The sequence below is a fragment of the Saccopteryx bilineata genome, chromosome 2, assembly GCF_036850765.1.
Source record: "Saccopteryx bilineata isolate mSacBil1 chromosome 2, mSacBil1_pri_phased_curated, whole genome shotgun sequence".
NCBI lineage: Eukaryota > Metazoa > Chordata > Mammalia > Chiroptera > Emballonuridae > Saccopteryx > Saccopteryx bilineata.
In genome coordinates this window covers 215,649,924-215,670,956 of record NC_089491.1, presented here as the reverse complement: position 1 = coordinate 215,670,956, position 21,033 = coordinate 215,649,924, and the positions used below count along the sequence as shown (strand labels likewise).

Here is a 21,033-nt window from a genome sequence, read left to right as displayed (position 1 = left end):
AAGAGAAATTAAAGAAACAATCCCCTTCACTATTACAACCAAAAAAATTAAGTACCTAGGAGTAAACTTAACCAAGGAGACTAAAGACTTGTACTCAGAAAATTATAAAGCTTTGATAAAAGAAATCAAGGAAGATACAAACCAGTGGAAGCATATACCATGCTCATGGTTAGGAAGAAAAAACATCATTAAAATGTCTATATTACCCAAAGTAATCTATAAATTCAATGCAATACCAATTAAAATACCAATGACATACTTTAAAGATATAGATCACATATTCCAAAAATTTATATGGAACCAAAAAAGAACACAAATAGCCTCAGCAATCTTAAAAAAGAATAAAGTGGGGGGCATCACATGATCACATGTCCTGATATCACGTTATACTACAAGGCCACTGTACTCAAAACAGCCTGGTACTGGCATAAGAACAGGCATATAGATCAATGGAACAGAGCAGAGAACCCAGAAATAAACCCACAGCTCTATGGACAACTGATATTTGACAAAGGAGGTAAGGAAATACAATGGAATAAAGACAGCCTCTTTAACAAATGGTGTTGGGAAAATTGGATAGCTACCTGCAAAAAAATGAAACTAGGCCCTGGCCAGTTGGCTCAGCGGTAGAGCGTCGGCCTAGCGTGTGGAGGACCCGGGTTCGATTCCCGGCCAGGGCACACAGGAGAAGCGCCCATTTGCTTCTCCACCCCTCCGCTGCGCTTTCCTCTCTGTCTCTCTCTTCCCCTCCCGCAGCCAAGGCTCCATTGGAGCAGGGATGGCCCGGGCGCTGGGGATGGCTCCTTGGTCTCTGCCCGAGGCGCTAGAGTGGCTCTGGTCGCAACATGGCGACGCCCAGGATGGGCAGAGCGTCGCCCCCTGGTGGGCAGAGCGTCGCCCCTGGTGGGCGTGCCAGGTGGATCCCGGTCGGGTGCATGCGGGAGTCTGTCTGACTGTCTCTCCCTGTTTCCAGCTTCAGAAAAATGAAAAAAAAAAAAAAATGAAACTAGATCACCAGCTTACACCACTCACAAAAATAAACTCAAAATAGATAAAAGACTTAAATGTAAGCCGTGAAACCATGAGCATCTTAGAAGAAAACATAGGCAGTAAGCTCTCCGACATCTCTCAGAGTAATATATTTGCTGATTTATCTCCACGGGGAAGTGAAATAAAAGACAGGATAAACAAATGGGACTATATCAAATTAAAAAGCTTTTGCGGCCCTGGCTGGTTGGCTCAGCAGTAGAGCGTCGGCCTGCTGTGCGGGGGACCTGGGTTCGATTTCCGGCCAGGGCACAGAGGAGAAGCGCCCATTTGCTTCTCCCCCACCCCTTCCTCTCTGTCTCTCTCTTCCCCTCCCTCAGCCAAGGCTCCATTGAAGCAAAGATGGCCCGGGCGCTGGGGATGGCTCCTTGGCCTCTGCCCCAGGCGCTAGAGTGGCTCTGGTCGCGGCAGAGCGACGCCCTGGAGGGGCAGAGCGTCACCCCTGGTGGGCGTGCCGGGTGGATCCCGGTCGGGCGCATGTGGGAGTCTGTCTGACTGTCTCTCCCCGTTTCCAGCTTCAGAAAAATACAAAAAAAAAAAAAAAAAAGCTTTTGCACAGCTAAAGACAATAAGAACAGAATAAAAAGACAAACTATACACAATGGGAGAAGATATTTGACAATACATCTGATAAGAGGTTAATAACCAAAATTAATAAAGAACTTGTAAATCTCAAAACCAGGAAGACAAACAATCCAATCAAAAAAGGGAAAAAGAAATGAATAGACACTTCTCCAAAGAGGACATACAGATGGCCAATAGGCATATGAAAAAATGCTCAACAGCACTAATCATTAGAGAAATGCAAATTAAAACCACAATGAGATATCACCTCACACCAGCCAGAATGGCGCTCATCAACAAAACAACACAGAATAAGTGCTGGTGAGTATGTGGAGAAAAGGGAACCCTCCTGCACTGCTGGTGGGAATGCAGACTGGTGCAGCCACTGTGGAAAACAGTATGGAGATTCCTCAAAAACTGAAAATCGAACTGCCTTTTTTTTTTTTTTTTTTTTGCATTTTTCTGAAGCTGGAAACAGGGAGAGACAGTTAGACAGACTCCCGCATGCGCCCGACCGGGATCCACCCGGCAAGCCCACCAGGGGGCGACGCTCTGCCCACCAGGGGGCCATGCTCTGTCCATCCTGGGCGTCGCCATGTTGCGACCCTCCTGGGTGTCACCATGTTGCGACCAGAGCCACTCTAGCGCCTGGGGCAGAGGCCACAGAGCCATCCCCAGCGCCCGGGCCATCTTTGCTCCAATGGAGCCTTGGCTGAGGGAGGGGAAGAGAGAGACAGAGAGGAAGGCGCGGCGGAGGGGTGGAGAAGCAAATGGGCGCTTCTCCTATGTGCCCTGGCCGGGAATCAAACCCGGGTTCTCCGCACGCTAGGCCGACGCTCTACCGCTGAGCCAACCAGCCAGGGCTCGAACTGCCTTTTGACCCAGCTATCCCACTTTTAGGAATATACCCCAAGGACACCATAGAACGGCTCCAAAAGGAGAAATGCACCCCCATATTTATGGCAGCATTGTTGACAATAGCGAAGATCTGGAAACAGCCCAAGTGTCTGTCAGAGGACGAGTGGATTAAAACGCTTTGGTACATATATACTATGGAATACTACTCAGCCATAAGAAATGATGACATCGGATCATTTACAATAACATGTATGGACCTTGATAACATTATACGGAGTGAAATAAGTAAATCAGGAAAAAAAACTAAGAACTATATGAATCCATACATAGAAGGGACATAAAAATGAGACTCAGAGACATGAACAAGAATGTGATGGCAACAGGGGTGGGGGTGGGGGGAGAGGGGATGGGGTGAAGAAGGAGAGAGGGGTTGGGGGAGGGGAGGGGCACAAAGAAAACCAGATAGAAGGTGACAGAAGACAATTTAACTTTGGGGGAGGGGTATACAGCACAATCAAATGTCAAAATAATCTAGAGATGTTTCTCTCAACATATGTACCCTGATTTATCAATGTCACTGCATTAAATTTAATAAATAAATTAAAAAAAAAAAACTACAATGAGATATCACCTCACACCAGTCAGAATGGCGCTCATCAATAAAACAACACAGAATAAGTCCTGGCGAGGAAAAGGGAACCCTCTTGCACTGCTGGTGGGAATGCAGACTGGTGCAGCCACTGTGGAAAACAGTATGGAGATTCCTCAAGAAATTAAAAATCAAACTGCCTTTGACCCAGCTTTACCACTGTTAGGAATATACCCCAAGAACACCATAGCTCTGTTTTAAAATAAAAAATGCACCCCCATGTTTGTGGCAGCATTTTTCACAATAGCAAAGATCTGGAAACAGCTCAAGTGTCCAGCAGAGGACGAGTGGATTAAAATGATTTGGTACAGGTATACTATGGAATACTACTCAGCCATAAGAAATTATGACATCGGATCTTTTATAACAACATGGATGGGGCTTGATAACATTATTCTGAGCGAAATAAGTAAATCAGAAAAAACTAAAAACTATATGACTCCATACATAGGTGTTACATAAAAATGAGACTCAGAGACATCAACAAGAATGTGATGGCAACAGGGGTGGAGGTGGGGGGAGGGGAGGGTCACAAAGAAAACCAGATAGAAGGTGACAGAAGACAATTTGACTTTGGGTAAGGGGTATACAACATAATCACATGTCAAAATAATCTGGAGATGTTTTCTCTCAACATATGTACCCTGATTTATCAATGTCACTGCATTAAATTTAGTTAAAAAAAAAAAAAGGAAAAAAAAAACATTCAGGGCTGGGGGAAAGAATCCCAAAACTACTTGAAGCAATAAGTTCCTAAATTCTAATTTCTCCCTACAACTTCTCTTAGGCTTTCTATTAAATGCCACTTTTAAATATCATCTAAAATTAATAATTTCTCACACTCACTTTGTTTTATTTTTACAATAATATTTAAAACACCTTTTAAAAAAAAGAAGCTATTCTAAACACTTCACAGTTAATTACATTTTCTCTTCCAATTTCATGATATAATTATTATTATTTCCCCATTTTGAAGGTTTAGAAACTGTAAATGTTTCCTTTTATAATTGTAAACAAAATCCTTCAGTGAGAACAAATTTTTAATACTACACAGAAATTTCCTGTTTGCTCGGGAGAGCTACATGTGACAGTCTCGGAGCAGAACATGAAGCTACCTTTCCATGGCTTCAGTTCCAAGCAGATGAACAAGTTTAAACAGTCTTAAAACTCACCTCCTTCACTTTGTCCTTCTGCTGCAATTCATCATTCAGTCTCCATCAGTTCCAGTTCTTATGTTCAGCATGAATGAGACAGAGGAAAATGACCCTTTTAACTTGGGTACAGCACCTGGTCCCAGCAGACAACTTCACCCAGTTGTCTCCCAAGTCATGACTTTTACCTTACAGAAGTCACTGTGAGTTTTCTGTGCTTGCTCTACTTCTTGATTAGAAGAAAGCAATGAGTCTATACCTATGAAAAAGGAGTAAAGCAAATGGACATTTGCAAAATGATGTGAAGTTTTAATCACAAAGGAACAGTCATGAATGTTGGTCAACATGAATGAAAACTGCAAAAAATTGGTATCTTTTTAGTACATATGTCAATATTCCTATGGAAATTGTTGTAGACTTTCTGTTATACATTTTTTTTAGAAACTCAAGATCTTTGCAGAATTTTTAAATAAAAAAATGCATATAATATATTAAATATATATAAATAATAATATAAAATAATATAAATACATATAATATATTAAACAACAATACTGTTACAATATTTTGGGAAGAATTTGTAAATGAGAAAAATGTTAATAGTAGTCTTCCAGATAATTCTGCATAAACAGCAGAGTTCTATAGGAATCGAAGAATAAAACAATTTTTTGCCCAGCACAAAACCATATATGCATGAACGTCAAAATTAAAATGTTTATGAAGTATGTGTTTCTCCAGGCCACAGAAATCTGGCAAATGATGGTATTTCTCTTTCCTGGGCCATATTTGCTGCTATTAGACTTCCAAAATCCTGCCAAGTACAACCTATATATTTGGGAGTCCCGAAAAGGTATTTCTTATTGCCTCTCAGCAAGTTACATCTTCCCAGGTTTTTTTCTCAAACTCTCCTTAACTGATGTTATTGTCTAGACCAGTGGTTCTCAAACTTTTTGAAGTTGGGGCATATTTAAAATTCTACAAATAATTGTTGGCTCACTATATACACATTTCTGAGAAATATGTTATAATAATTAAGTCAAATTTTAAAGAAAAAAATATAAAGTCCAAGTGTGCTTTTATGGTAATTAAATGAAATAAATACAATAAAATTAAATTTATTCTAACATTAAAGAACATTTTTATGTTACATTTTTTGTTATGCTTTTAGAATTCATAAAAAAGAGGGGTTAAAACATTTTTAAATGACAAAAAAAGTTATCTTTTTATATATATACAGATACTTTTTTAGTAAGATTTAGTAAACTCAGCCATAAGAAATGATGACATCGGATCATTTACAACAACATGGATGGACCTTGATAACATTATATGGAATGAAATAAGTAAATCAGAAAAAACTAAGAACTATATGATTCCACACATAGGTAGGACATAAAAATGAAACTCAGAGATATGGACAAGAGTGTGGTGGTTATGGGGGGGCACAAAGAAAACCAGATAGATAGTGACGGAGAAAAATTTGACTTTGGGTGATGGCTATGCAACATAATTGAATTTCAAAATAACCTGGAGATGTTTTCTCTAAATATATGTACCCTGATTTATCAATGTCACCCTATTAAAATTTTAAAAAAATTTAGTAAATTCAGCACAAATGTGTTTTTTCATTCTTGTGTTTATGAGAAACATGAGCCTGATGTGTCCTCGCGTTTTCTTCAATGTTTGGGCATATATTTGAAGGCAAGCTGTCATTTCCTAGTCAATTCATTGAAGGATTCCTCTCTTTTTACTCTTAATTGTGTTGAGTGCAGAAAACCCCCACCATACATATCATTTTAACTTTACACCAAACAAAGGGTAGAAAAAACTTGCCTCCAGTCTTTCTGGGGAACATGGGGGGTAGTGTAAACAATTTAGCACCACAGCTTAACAGCCTTTTGCAACCTAATCAGGCAAGTGAGGTGGGGGGTTGGGGAGACTATCAGCTTACAGCCAATTCCCCACACCTCTGTCCCTCCAAAATCTAAACTCCAAAAACCCTGTTGGATTTTTGGTCCCCAAGAGGCACATATTTCTCTGGAATACCATAGGGCACACCTGGAAATCTTCTAGGGTGCACTAGTGCACTCTGGCTCACAGTTTAACTACTGGTCTAGACATTTGCCAGCTATCAAGTTGTATGAAGGTCACTGGGCACTGCCATGCTGTTGAGAACCAGCATGAAGCTGTGTGAATTGGTTGCTGGTGCCCAGCCACCAGAATCACTGTTACTGCAGTGTCATAGCAATCATGGAGAAGGACTGGGATGCTATGTCTGTCCCTGGCTGTGGTTGAAAGCTGTTGGCCCCAGGTACCATTAGAGTTAGAACATACGCACACCTTGAGGCCGGGGCCTCTGAAAGATAGAGTCTCCAATATGCTACAGTCTCCTGTGCTCTATCCATTCTTCAGCAAACCAAGAAAATGTTGCACTTTCGGCTAAATGGGAAAATACCTATTTTTCTTCTATTTTTTTACTGAAGACATTAGGCTCATAGCAGCCATCCTTCATGGTTCTAATATTTCAGGGGCTATTTTGCGAAAATAGTGCTTTCAGTTTTGACATAATATCCTCTCCTGGTCCTCAACCTAGACATGGATCTATGAGGAAAAAGCTTAGGACAAATTGTAGTGTGGCCTGACCTGTGGTGGCGCAGTGGATAAAGTGTCGACCTAGAAATGCTGAGGTCGCCTGTTCGAAACCCTGGGCTTACCTGGTCAAGGCACATATGGGAGTTGATGCTTCCAGATCCTCCCCCCTTCTCTCTCTCTGTCTCTCTCTCTCTCTCCCTCTCCTCTCTAAAATGAATAAATTTAAAAAAAATAAATAAAAAATAAATTATAAAAAAAAATTGTAGTGTGATAGACATTGTAGTTTTATTATAAAAAATAATTCACTCTCCTCTGAAGATTGGAACATTTTATGGGAACATAATTCTGGCTCTTTCCTTAGATGAACCTTGCCCAGGAGACTTCATAATCCAATACTAGTAAAACCTCAGTGGACCCAGTCCCCTATTCATTCTTTCAGACATGTTGGGAGTGAACAACTGCCTTCTGCCCTGCGACAAAATACAGTGGTTTCTGTAACTAACCCATTCCTCCCAGGAAAGAATAAGTTGCCGTAAAGTAATACAAAATACTGTTTAGCCAAATTCAAAGGAACTAAGAATAATTTTATCAAATTATTTGATGAACTTATTTCAAGTTTTTATGTGAGTTGACTGTCATTTTGACTATCTGTAGACAAGTTCTTAAAAATATGTCAATAGAAACCAAAATAAGGGCCAAATGTGTCTTCATTGTATAATACTTTTTGAGCAATGTATGGTAGCATGAGACACATGAAAGTGTGGATGAACAAAATGTCAAAAAAAAAAAAAGGGGTAGAAGAACCTTTTGTGTTAAACCTTTATGTTTTGCATACCTTTCCCCTAGGCCTTCTGGTTCTAGCTTCCACCCTTCTCGTCCATCTCTGCCCCAGGAGTAGCACTGCATGGACTGAGCTTTTGGGTGACTTTGGCCAACAGGAAGCTCACCCAGAAGATCAGAAGGAAAATGGAAACTAAGGATAGGGTATTCACTCGGGCAACTGTTGGGGCTGCACTTCTCAAATAAAAGTCTCAATTCCCGTTGGATACCGTCTCAAAACAGCTATTTCTGTCACCTCTCTGCTCGGGCCCCTTCAGGCTAAAGTCTAAGAAAGCTTCCATGTTGACACTAGCCTGGGGGTGTGCAATACCCCTTGTAGTTTCCCTCAACTTTACCACACAATTCACTAAACTCTCTTCAATTTACTTAGTTTGAGTCTACCATTCTTTCTAGCCCTGACTGAAACACTCATTCTTAAAAAAAAAAAAAAAATTAAAAAGCTACATGTGAGTCATCTAATACATTAAAACAGACCAGAATTTTTTCTCAACTTCTCTGGGTTTTATTACATATTTATTTGACAAAGTAGGCAGGAAATCTGAATTCTAGCCTCAGCTCTATACTAAACAGCTTTAGGAAAAATTCTCTAAAGTAAATTAGGAACAGCTAGTGAAAAATTCTCTAAAGTCATTATTTTTAAAAAATCAAAATGAAAGTGTTAGACTAAATGATCTCTAGGATCATGCTTAGCCCTGTGAGCCTATGTGAGACTAATAAATTACTGTGCTGCAGCTTTCAAAAATGAACAAGCCAATAAAAAGATCCACATAGACTCAGAGTTACAGAGCAGCATAGCAATATTCTTATGTAACACTGATATTTTTTTTTTAGGTAAAGAAACAGACAGAAGAGAGAAGTTAAAAGTCAATTGTGATAAGCCAATTTGATAGCAACCAGTGAGACCCTGATGTCCTTGCTCTTATCTAGTACATTATGCCACTTCTCCACACAACAGTTGATTCAGGTTGTTATTATCATGCTCTTGCCAACTTCAGGGCCTTTGCGCATACTGATCTTTGTCTTTCTTATTATCCAGGCCTCAGTTTAAATAACAAATCTTAATGTAAGTCTTTCCTGACAACCTGAATTGAGTAAGTCTCCCACTATCCATTATCATTATTCTGCATCACAATCTCCCATGCTGCCTTTCCAGCACTTATTTTAAGATATAATTAAATAGGTTGTTCACTTGTTTCTGTTCTGTCCCCTTTCTCCATTAGACTGCAAGCTCCTTGAGACCAGGGGCATGTTTATTAAATGCATAACTTTATATCCAGCATCCAGTAAAATACCTGAGGCAGTATTGGCATTCAATAAAAGTTTTTCTACCTCCATTCTCTTCTAACTTCAGTCACCGGTGGTTATCTAGCAAGAATGCTTCAAACAGTGTTTGGGCCTCTCTCACTGCAGTTGCGCTTTGACAGCAATATAACAGCCCTGTGTGCTTACCTTCCAGGAATAAATAGAAATATCCAGGGTTCAAGTCAGGAGGTACTTTTACTTGACAGCAAACTGTATTCTATCCAGAGTGAAGCTGGGCTTGGTGAAGAGGTCAACACGTGGATGCACAGTTGTTGGAGTGTGAATCATTGATATTGGACGTAAGTCCTCGTAATGGTCTCCATTTGTCAGTGGGAAATCCAACCAGGCAACACTGTTTTTGTGTCATCAGTTTGGAAATATACTCTTGGAAACAAAAATATTAGTTTTTTATAACATGTCCTGAGCATGTACTTAAGTAAGTCAGGCCCTATAACTATGAGGCAGCATTAAAATTAAAATAGTGGAAACTGGCTGTATTTCTCCTTATGTTAAGGAAAACAAAAAAGGAAATGACTCAAATGAGTTGATTGATATAGGCCTAATTTTAAAATAAAATAAGGATAGTAGGTTTCACAGGAAAAAGATGATACCTACTTCTTGGCAAGTTACTAAAAACTCCAGAACATTTGTGGGCACTCTCCTTAGAATCACTTTAATTCACTTATTCATTCATGCATTAGGGCCTTTGTTCAATCAACAGATTTTAAATTGAAAACTTCTTTTGTGTCAGATGCTAAATGCTGGGTTGATAGCAATGAAGGAAATAGACATGGTTCCTTGACTCACAGAGATTTCAGTAGTCTCTCCGTACTGAACATGAAAAAAACAATCACTACAAAATTATCAACTTCAGTTGTAGAAAGTGTGGTGAAGACATCTCAGTTCAAGATGGGCCTTCAAGGTCATTAAGCTTGAACCCACTATCCCACATGACATGTGGGAATGCTGACATCGTGGGAGGTGAAGTGACTCAGCTGAGTGTAGACAGAGGAAGCAACATGCCTGGGGCTCCGACCAGTTATCATCAATGAAGTTGATGGATTGTCATCTATATATAAGGCTGCCAGGCCCACTTAAAAATACATCTGTGTGTGTGTGCTTTTGCTAAAGTCAGGCTCATAGCATCTAAATATTCTTACTAGTGAACAATTGTCTTGTAAACCCTAAGATAGTTTCTTTTTTATTATTTTAATGTGACCATAACTGACTATTTTAATTTGGTTCTGTTTATTATTAAGCCTTTGGCTATACATCTGTGGTTTAATTGCTTTTCAGTTGGTTGGTTGGTTGGTTGGTTGGTTGGTTGGTTTTGGTTGATTGGTTTTAGTCAATCTCATCTACTTTAGAGTTGCAAAAAGCCCTTTACAGGAGCCAAACTGAGAAGCCTACATAGTGTATGATTCCAACTATATGACATTCTGAAAAAGACTAATCAATGGAGGTTGCCAAGTGTTAGCAGGAATGGAGGAATAAATAGGTGGAGCACAGAGGTTTTTAGAGCAATAAAATTCTTCTGTATGTTATTATAATTGTTGATGCATAGTATACATTTGTTCAAACCCCCAGAATGCACAGCATCAAGAGTGCGAATGTAAACTGTGGACCCTGGGTAATAATGATGTGTCAGTGTGGGCTCCTCAGTTGCAAGAATGCACCTGTGTTGTGGGGCTGTTTACAGTAGGAGAGCTTGTGTATTTGTGGGGCAAATAGTATGAGAATCTCTGTAACTTCCTCTTGACTCCATTTTGCTCTGAACTTATAACTACTCTGAAAAATAAAGTTCATTTTTTAAAGCTCTTTATAAATCACAAAAAATCAGTTCAGTAAACGAGGAGACGAGAGGTGCTACCTAGGCCTACCTTTACTAATATTTGTTCATTTATTCAACAGACAGTGATGGCACACCTACTATGTGTTAGTCATGATTCAAGGTGCTGGGGCTTTATCAGGGAACAAACACTCCCTGGAATTTCCAATAAAAATAATGAATAACATCTCAGTTGTGAAATAGCTCTGAAGAAAATAAGCAAGGCAAAAGGAGGAAGAATGTCCAAGTTGGGGTATAAAATAACTGTTTTTAGTAAAATCAGGGTACTCTTTTTTTTCTGTTTTTGTATTTTTCTGAAGTGAGAAGTGGGAAGGGGGGAACAGGGACATACAGACAGATTCCTGCATGGAACTGACCAAGATCCACCCAGCATACCCGCCAGGGGATGGTGCTAAGGTCTCTCTGGGGCATTGCTCCACTGCAATCAGAGCCATTCTAGTGCCTGAGATGGAGGCCATAGAGCCATCCTCAGCACCCAGGCCAACTTTGCTCCATTGGGGCCTTGGCTGCAGGAGGGAAAGAGAGAGATAGAGAGAAAGGAGAGGGGGAAAGGTGAAGAAGCAGATGGATGCTTCTCCTGTGTGCCCTGGCCAGGAATCTAACCTGGAACTTCTACACTCCAGGCCGATGCTCTACCGCTGAGCCAACTGGCCATGGCAAGATCAGGATACTCTTGATTTGATGACGTTTAAGCAGAGAATTTAAAGAGGTAAGGAAATGAGGCCTGTAAATATTTAGGGCCAAAGTGTAGCAGAAAGAGAGAAAAGCATGAAGCTAAGAGCCTGAGATTGTCAAACACTCAGACTTTGCAAGGAAGAGCAAGGAGTCCACCATGGCTGGAGCACAGTGAGCAAAAGGGAGATCATGTCACCTACTATCAGAACAGATAAACCTGTAAGTCATGGTAAGAATTTGGATTTTATTCTGAGTGGAATGGGAAGTCACTGGAAGACTTTTAGTCCTATATGTATGAGTTTATATGTATCTGTCATATATACACTTATGTACATGCTATATATGTGTCACATATGCATATATTTATTTATATGATATATTATAATAAATGTTTAATTTAAATGGAAAAATTATGTAATGTGTATCCTTTTTCTGTAATATTTAACACTTGTACATTGCTCTTCAGATTTCAAGGTGCTTTCATCTGCATATGTGCATTTTAATGCTCATTGTCTAGTGGCAGAGTGTAAGTGAGAGCTATGAAACAGATACGTGGGTGAAGGAAAAGATGCAAATATGCAGCCTGAGACCCTTTCAAATTAGGCCATGGTTACTCGTCTCAGGGTGACAGGCATGAGATAATCAGCGCAGTTGGCAATGGCGCACTCCCCTAATGGATATTCATAGACTGTACAACAGAAAGAAAATTTTGGAAATTGGGTCACTGCCATTGATCTTGAGGGGGTTAGGAGTATGGTGGGGCTGTTAGCTAGAAGTGGGAGTGGCCTTCAGAGAGGTAAGGTTAGGATACAATTAGGAATACTTAAAAGTGGGAAATCCTGGTCCCTTAAAGATTTTCTTTTACTTTAAAATGCTCCAGAATGCCTAGAGAATACAGGCCATCCCTGCTTAGCCTGCACCTCAGAGGCATAGCCAGAAATAAAACTTCCCAGCACAAGATTAGATCTCAAAAACTCATTTTTGTTTTAAAAAATACCCTTAGTTCTTCTCTCTGAAATATTTTACCATCCAACTTACTGTGTCTTGGACTAGAGAATCAGGTTCTATGTGTGGCCTGTCTATGTTTCTGAATGTTTATGATTGCTATAATAACACACAAGAATATACAGCCAATTTTATTCATTTTATATACAATGGACATAAAAGGGCAAGAAAGGTTGTGTCAGGTAACTTACAGTGTGTGAGGACTGGCAAGTCCTTGGTTTATATGAATGATCTAATGGAATATGTTATCTCTTCCAGAAGTGACATGTGTCATGGATCCTTCACTTCTTAAAATTATTACAATTTGTGAAATATATTTACTATATATTTAATATTCAGATATAAAGTAAAAATAGAAAATACTATTTTATTATCCTTCTCTTTTAAAATTCATTGGAGTGTGTAGTCCTTCAAAAGTAGAAAATTTTAGTTTATTGCTTTGAATTTTCAAGAGTATCTACATTCCCAGTGAGGAATAATTTGGTGTGTGTATCTATTGCTCATTTAAGCGTTCCTAATAACAGGTGGATGTGGAGGCAATGCCAAAATCTAGGAAATCCATCATGCATTTATAAATATAAATCACTGTTCATCTCCCAAATTAGTCAATTACCAAATAAGACTTACAAACCAGTCAAATGTCTCCTATGTAAATAACATTTTAATTCTTTATCTATATAACACATTCAAAGGAGGACCTCAAATTAGAAAAAACAAGAGTTTTTCATTATAAGTTTAATATTTTCCTTGAGTCACTTGTTCATGGCATTTTTCAGCTTTATCTCAATGCTATCCTTATAAGATGCTTCAAAGGAAAAAGATAAATGTGGACATTTTCAAGAAAACTGCTATCTCTACCCTCAAACTTTTTCTTTTCTGAAATAACAATGCTGCCCCCTAATTCAGAACCAAAAGATGAGGATGTAGAGGTTGAACGATTGTGTTCTAATAAAGTAATTCCATTTGATATCTGACTTCTTAAATTTCCCGTTTTATATTTCTGAGTGTTATGAAGGAATGCTCAAGCTTTTCAATACATACAGAATGAAAATAATTAACTGAACCCAATATCGATATTACCAAACTATTCAATTTTCTAGGATGTAGCTGATGAAAAATAAAGTTTTCTGGCCCTGGCCGGTTGGCTCAGTGGTAGAGCGTCGGCCTGGCGTGCAGGAGTCCCGGGTTCGATTCCCTGCCAGGGCACACAGGAGAGGCGCCCATCTGCTTCTCCACCCCCCCCTCCTTCCTCTCTGTCTCTCTCTTCCCCTCCCGCAGCCGAGGCTCCATTGGAGCAAAAAGATGACCCGGGCGCCGGAGATGGCTCCTTGGCCTCTGCCCCAGGCGCTAGAGTGGCTCTGGTCGCGACAGAGCGAAGCCCAGGATGGGCAGAGCATCGCCCCCTGGTGGGCGTGCCGGATGGATCCCGGTTGGGCGCATGCAGGAGTCTATCTAACTGCCTCCCCGTTTCCAGCTTCAGAAAAAAAAAAAAAAAGAAAAATAAAATGTTCTAATTTTCTTGAAAAGAAGAAAAGGAGTGATAAAGGAGTATAAAGTACTTAAAATGCTACAAAAGGAGGTAAACCACTGCTTACAAATATGTATTATAGAATGTTCTAAATAATTAATATGGTTAAAATGACTTTCCTCTTAATTTCTGTGTACAGAGGCCTTTACTACAGAACTCCAAACAATGTTTATTTGTCTAAAATGGTAGAATGTTTTTAAAAATGTGGCCTAAAAAATATCATGAAGTTTTGGTTAATTATTTTAATAGCTATCCTCCTTTCTGACTCAGTGTAACCCACCCTGTGGTGCATTCTCCCCCATTAGATGTCAGTGATTATAAAAGATGATCTGGGTTACTTTTCCTCTTCTATAACATGGATTTTCTAAGGATCAGGTGAGAAAGGTAAGAGAGGTTAGTGTGTGTGGGAGGGGTTGTGTTTCATGGGTGCAAGTGCACATGTGTGTGTAGTGACTATGGACTTTGGAGTCAGTCAATGCAGTATTTAAATCCTGGTACCACTGCTTACAAACTGCAGGATCTTGTTGATGTTACATTATTTCTCTGAGCCCCAGTTTCCTCATCTGTACATTGTAATCCATTTAGCATGGGCTATTGCTTTATCTAAGTTTCCAAAAACCACTCATAATGATTGATGCTGTATGTCAACCTAGCTACGATGCCCAGTTGTTCAGTCAACCACTAGTCTGGGTGTTGTTGTAAAGATATTTATGGATATTATTAACATCTGCATTCAGTTAACTTAAGTAGATTACCCACCATGATATGGGTGGTCTTAAAGACTGAGGTTTTCAATGGAAGAAGCAATTCTGCTTTAAGACTGTAACATAGAAATTGTGCCTGAGTTTTCAGCCTACACTGATCCACATAAAAGATTTCAGACTTGTCAGCCTCCACAGTAGCATGAACCAATTCTTTAAAACAAAATCAATCTCTCTCTCCATATGTATGCAGTTATGTTTCTCATGCTTATATCTTTGTAATAATATTTGTTTTATTACTTCTTTTAGAGAAGTTCCTCAGAATGAAATCACGGAGTCAAAGGATATATATACTGTATTTTGCATTTTGGTATAAACATGTGCGCGCGCGCGCACACACACGCACACACACACACACACATCCTAGGGTTCTGTGTTCTAGAGAACACTGGCTAACATGCTATCTCATCTTGTTGTGCGGGTAAAAGAAGTTCCATATGGTGCTAGAATATCAGAGCGTTCAATCGTTTGAGAAATTATCCTCCCAAATGAGAGTTATAGGAAGTTCACTCATAAGACATTCTGAAAGCAAATTGGTTTTGTCCTTTGAGTTTTATAGAAGATTTGGGGAAAGGAGGTGAAGGGGAAAATGTCACAAGGGATGGATTTTTCCACAGGAGCCTGCTAGAACAACAACAAATTAAAGTCCTATATGTCATTAGCTGTCATTCCACCCAGATCCAGCCTCAAGCTGGGTCTCACTCCTCCAAAGGATTGGGCTCAATGCCTGGCTGAAGTCATTCTCTCATAAATGAGAGCTATTGCCTGGCTTTTTGAAACCATTTCACATCAAACCCAAAAGAGAACTATGCTTCACTGAAGCTTTGGCCTCTAAAAGGCAAGTAAAGAATAAGGATTCAAAAGTAACTCTATCAGAAGAAGCACTAAAAGTAAGGCTAAGGTTATTCTTTGTCCTGAATGTGATAAAATATAATGCAATACCTAAAATACCATCACCATCCTTCATCAGAATTTCTAAGTGAGAAACTTAAACCAAAGACAGTTTCACTAAAGAGTGAAACTGGCTGGTTGGCCCAGTGGTAGAGTGTCCGCCTGGCGTGTGGAAGTTCAGGATTCGATTCCCAGTCAGGGCAGACAGGGGAAGTGCTCATCTGCTTCTCCACCCTTCCCTGTCTCCTTTCTCGCTATCTCTCTCTTCCCTTTCTGCAGCCAAGGTTCCATTGGAGCAAAGTTGGCCTGGGCACTGAGGATGGTTTCATAGCCTCCACGTCAGGCACTAGAATTGCTCTGGTTGCAACAGAGCAAAAACCCAGATGGGCAGAGCATCACCACCTAGTGGGCATGTCAGGTGGATCCCAGTCGGGCACATGCAAGAGTTTGTCTCTCTGCCTTTCTGCTTCTCACTTCAGAAAAATACAAAAAAAAAAGATATTATTCTTAGAAGGTAAATTGATAGAGTCTTATTTCTGAATTGCTGAAAACACATTTACAAACTTACACAGTCAAACTAAATCAATTCAAGATTTCAAAATTTGGGTGCCTTTCTTGATGTATTGAAAATCTATTTTTAAAGATGTGTGTGTGTCTACTAGAGATGTAGGATACAGGTGAACTTGTATCCTATTAGAATATACACTGGGTAGATCATCCTGGTGAGCAGTTTGGCAACATAACTTGATTTCATTCTGAGGAACTGATCTAAAAGTAATAATAGGACAAATATGTGAAGATGTATGCATGAGATCGTAATGTAATGTTGAATATAACAAAAGAAAATCAATGTAACTATGCATCGATGAAGTCAAATGCATGATCATCCATCTATACAGTGAAATACTCCATAGCTACCTCAAGCAAACCATTGTGTCAAGCAAGAAAAGAAGGATTTAGAATGTTTCTATTTTCTTTTATCAAAATATTACTTGTATATGCAATCTAGGAGAATAGTTGCAAAAAGATTGCTATCTCTGAGTTGTTAGATGAATGAGTTCTATTATTTCCTTTTTAAATTTTTATTTATTTCAAGATAAATAGTCCCTTGATTTTTATAACCAGAAAACCAAAGCTATTTAAAATTTTAACTATAAATTAACATACTTTCCCATGTTTTAAGGATTTTAACATTTTTTTGAAGTTTCAATTGGTTTTAATTCTTTTTTTCTTTTTTTATTTATTGATTTAGTGAGGAGAAGAATGAAGAAAGAGAGAGAGAGAGAGAGAGAGGAAGGAACAGAAACAGAGATCTGTTCCTGTATGTGCCCTGATCAAGGATTGAAGCAGCAACCTCTGTGCTTCAGGACAAATCAAGCTATCCAGCCAGGGCATCAATTACTCATAATTCTTAAACATAAGAAAGGCATAAACAGAAGTGTATTTTTTTTTCAAGTTTAAACAAAAACAATTTTCTCTGAAATCCAAGGAACCTACAAGAAAATATTCAAATGCTGTATAATCCCTCAAATAACAAGGTAGGCTGAGATCTGTGGTAAACTACTGGATAAATATATTTGTCAGTGTCTGTAAATTTGTGGAGGAGCATGAGAAGTTTGTCAATGATTGACTTACGTCCCATGCGAGTGAATTCCAAGCACTGTCTATCACTGGTTCTGTTATGTACAAGTTGACAAAGCTTTTGTTATGATCACAGCTGGAGCTATATTTACATTGTACGTTTGTGTAGAAATATCTCTCTGGATATTTTCCCACTGATTCTCAGACTCTCAAAACAAGTCCATCTTAAAAATTAACTCTAACCAGAGTAGGGTTTACTTGACATCAGTGGTAAGGAGAGTTTGATTACTTTTTATTTTATATATATTTGTTTCATTTTAGTTGTATGTTTCTCATATGTGCCTTGATTGGGGTGAGCCAGTGTCTCCTTGATTAAGCCAATGACTTTGGGCTTTTTGTGACATTGGCCTTTGGGCTCAAGCTGCCAAGCTTTGGGACTAGACGATTTCCCCGTTCAAGCCAGTGAACCCTTGCTGACTAGCTCACATTCAGAGCCAGAGACCTCACGGCTTCAAACCAGCAACTTCAGTGGTCTGGGTCAATAGTTTATACACTGTGCCACGATTGCTCAGGTGAGAGTTCAGTTATTTTTTAAGAGGAATGTTGTGTATTTTCGACAGACAGAGTAGGGTGGGAGAAGAATTTGAAGGACTCAGAATATCACTTATTAGCAACAGTTATAAAATACTCTTCTATTTTAATAATGCAGCAATCTTAGGTATCACTGATTTATGCAACTGGCATTGAGACGAGCTCTAGAAACCATGCCTACGTCAGGGTTTCCCTATATGTATGTGGTTCTAAAACGTGAGATTTTTCCTACCAGAGGATATTTGGCAACATCTGGAGATATTTTTGGTTGTCACAACTGGGATATAGAGCTATCAGCATCTAGAAGGTAAGACCAAGAATGCTGCCAAGCATCTTGTAGTCCTCACAATAAAGAATTATTTACCCCCAAATGTAAATAATGTTGAAGCTGAGAAATACTTCCTTAAGCTTTGTATACAAAAGTTATAATAAAGTCTTCTAATAATATTCCTTGACTGAATTAATCAACATTTAAATGGTCAAAATAAAAACAAATTTAACAGGACATAACACAGGAATAATTTGGAAGCTGTTGATATCTGTGGTCCTTTTTATTGTAAAGTATATTACTCTTGCTGATACAATATAAGAATCCTCAGATACAATAATGTCTTCAGATATGCCAAAAATCATTGAACAATTATGTTCTTATTTATTTACTATTATTAAGGTAGAGACAGACTCCTACATGCACCTGACCAGGATTCACTCAGCAAGCCCCCTACCAGATGATACTCTGCCAGTCTGGGCTGCTGCTCTGTTGCAATGGAGCTGTTTTAGCGCCTGAGGCAAGGCCACAAGAAATTTTCAGCCCCTGAGGCCAACTTTGCTCAAACCATTTGAGACATGGCTATGGGAGGGGTAGAGAGAGAGAGAAGGAGAGAGAGAGACAGACAGACAGAGAGAGGGGAGGAGAGGAAAGGGGTAGAGAACCAGGTGGGTGATTCTCCTGTGTACCCTGACTGGGAATTGAACCTGCGACTACCACACACCAGGCCAGCACTCTACCCCTGAGCTAACCAACCAGGGCCACTTATGTTCTAACTGCAAAATCTAAAGTGTTAAGTACAGATTCTTAAAAAGAAAAGAAAAAACAAGGCTGCATATTCAGAAAACATATTTTGGGAAAAACATTTTCCCAAAGAGCTCATAAGAAAGACTCAACATAAGTACATGATATGAGTAAAAATTTGTCATATCTAAAATTTCCAAGATAAGATGCTTTAGGAACTGTTATAAGACTAAATGTTCATATCTCCCCAAAATTCATGTTAAAAACTAATTCCCCAGCCAAGGCACACAGGAGAAGCGCCCATCTGCTTCTCTACCTTTCCCCCTCTCCTTCCTCTCTGTCTCTCTCTTCCCCTCCTGCAGCCAGGGCTCCATTGGAGCAAAGATGGCCCAGGCGCTGAGGATGGCTCTGTGGCCTCTGCCTCAGGCGCTAGAATGGCTCTGGATGCAACAGAGCGATGCCCCAGATGGGCAGAGCATTGCCCCCTGGTGGGCATGCCAGGTGGATCTCAGTCGGGCGCATGCAGGAGTCTGTCTGACTGCCTCCCTGTTTCCAGCTTCAGAAAAATACAAAAAATAAAATAAAAATTAAAAAAAACTAATCCCCAATATAATAGTATAGAAGAATATTGGGAGCTGATTCAGTCATGAGTCTGGAGCCCTCAAAATGGGATTAGTGCCCTTATAAAAGAGATCACTGAGCACTCCCTTGCTCTTACATGAAGTGAAGACACAGCAAAAAGGCAACCATCTAAGACCCAGGAAGCAGGCTCTCACCAGACACCAGAATCAGCCCATTTCATGAACTTTTACTTCTAGTCTCCAAAACTGGGAGAAATAAATTTCTCTTGTTCATTAATAACACAGTCTATGATATTCTGTTATAACAGCCTAAACATAGACTGGAACCCACAACATTTACCCTAATTCTTACAAATTGTTATGTTTGCAAAATCGAACATGACTCTGATTTGATTTATTTATAATTAGAAAAGACATTTAGCAAATAATTTCTGTAAGATCCTTAACCAGTTGTTTGTGTGAACCAACAACCACAGACTTGACGTTGCTGAAATATGAGTTTATAAAGCAGTGTGGCACCTTCAGAGAAGCTTCATTTATCCCAGAGAGAGTAAGGCTAAATGCTTCTTGAGAAAGAAATGCTTCCCATTCTTGGAATTCAGTAATTTAGTATTTAGTATTCCTGCCATTGGAAATAGATGATTATTGGAAAGTAGATATTTTCCCAAGGGATAATTTAAGGACTGTGAATTACAAGGACAAAAATAGCATCTGTACCAGCCAGTGCACAAACTCATTAAAAGGTAAAAAGATATATTTTGTGTAAAGATATAAGAATAAAATAATCAAAAGACACATCCTAATTCTACCAATTATCATCAACACAATCTGAAGTAGGTGTACTACTTCATAAAGAGTTTATCCAAGGCCAAGTCTTGTCATGGATCAACCAGTCACCCTTTTGCTTAAGAGAAAGTCTTTACATAATTTGGTACTGCCCAAGCCAATTGACAATACCACTTATGCATACCCAGATATCTGTAAGGGTAATGTTTCTCAGAACAATGAGTAAAATAATGGCCATTTTAGCTTATTTTAGTTCCTGGAATTTTTCAGCCATTTCTGGAGTTCAAGAATCCCAAAACCTTGTGATTTTCATGGCACAGGATCTGGAGAAGGGAAATTCACAGAAAGACTTCAAAGTCATACAGTTTTAAATATATTGGGGATCTAAGTTTAAAAATAAGGGTAGCCTGACCAGGCAGTGGCCCAGTGGTTAAAGCGTTAGACTGGGACTCAGAGGACCCAAGTTCGAAACTCTGAGGTCGCCGGTTTGAGTGCAGCCTCATCTAGTTTGAGCAAGGCTCACCAGCTTGAGTCCAAGTTCGCTGGCTTGAACAAGGAATCACTCGATCTGCTGTAGCTCCCAGGGTCAAGGCACATGTGAGAAAGCAATCAATGAAAGAAATCAATGAACAACTAGGGTGCCGCAATGAGGAACTCATACTTCTCAACTCTCTCCTTCCTGTCTGTCTGTCTCTATCTGTTCCTCTTTCTGTCTTTCTCTGTCACTGTCAAAAAATAAATTAAAAATTAAAAAAATTTAAATATAAGGT

At 39.3% G+C, this 21,033-nt stretch overlaps 1 protein-coding gene across 1 annotated transcript in view; it reads left to right on the top strand.

Annotated features, from left to right (window-relative positions):
• Positions 1–18,195, top strand: part of CYYR1 (cysteine and tyrosine rich 1) — a 139,872-nt gene extending 121,677 nt beyond the window's left edge. Inside the window, exon 4 of the mRNA XM_066259116.1 lies at positions 18,120–18,195. Coding sequence (XP_066115213.1) covers positions 18,120–18,172 — 53 coding nt within the window. The 3' untranslated portion in view covers positions 18,173–18,195. The remainder of the gene's footprint in view (positions 1–18,119) is intronic.
• Positions 18,196–21,033: the final 2,838 nt, after the last annotated feature.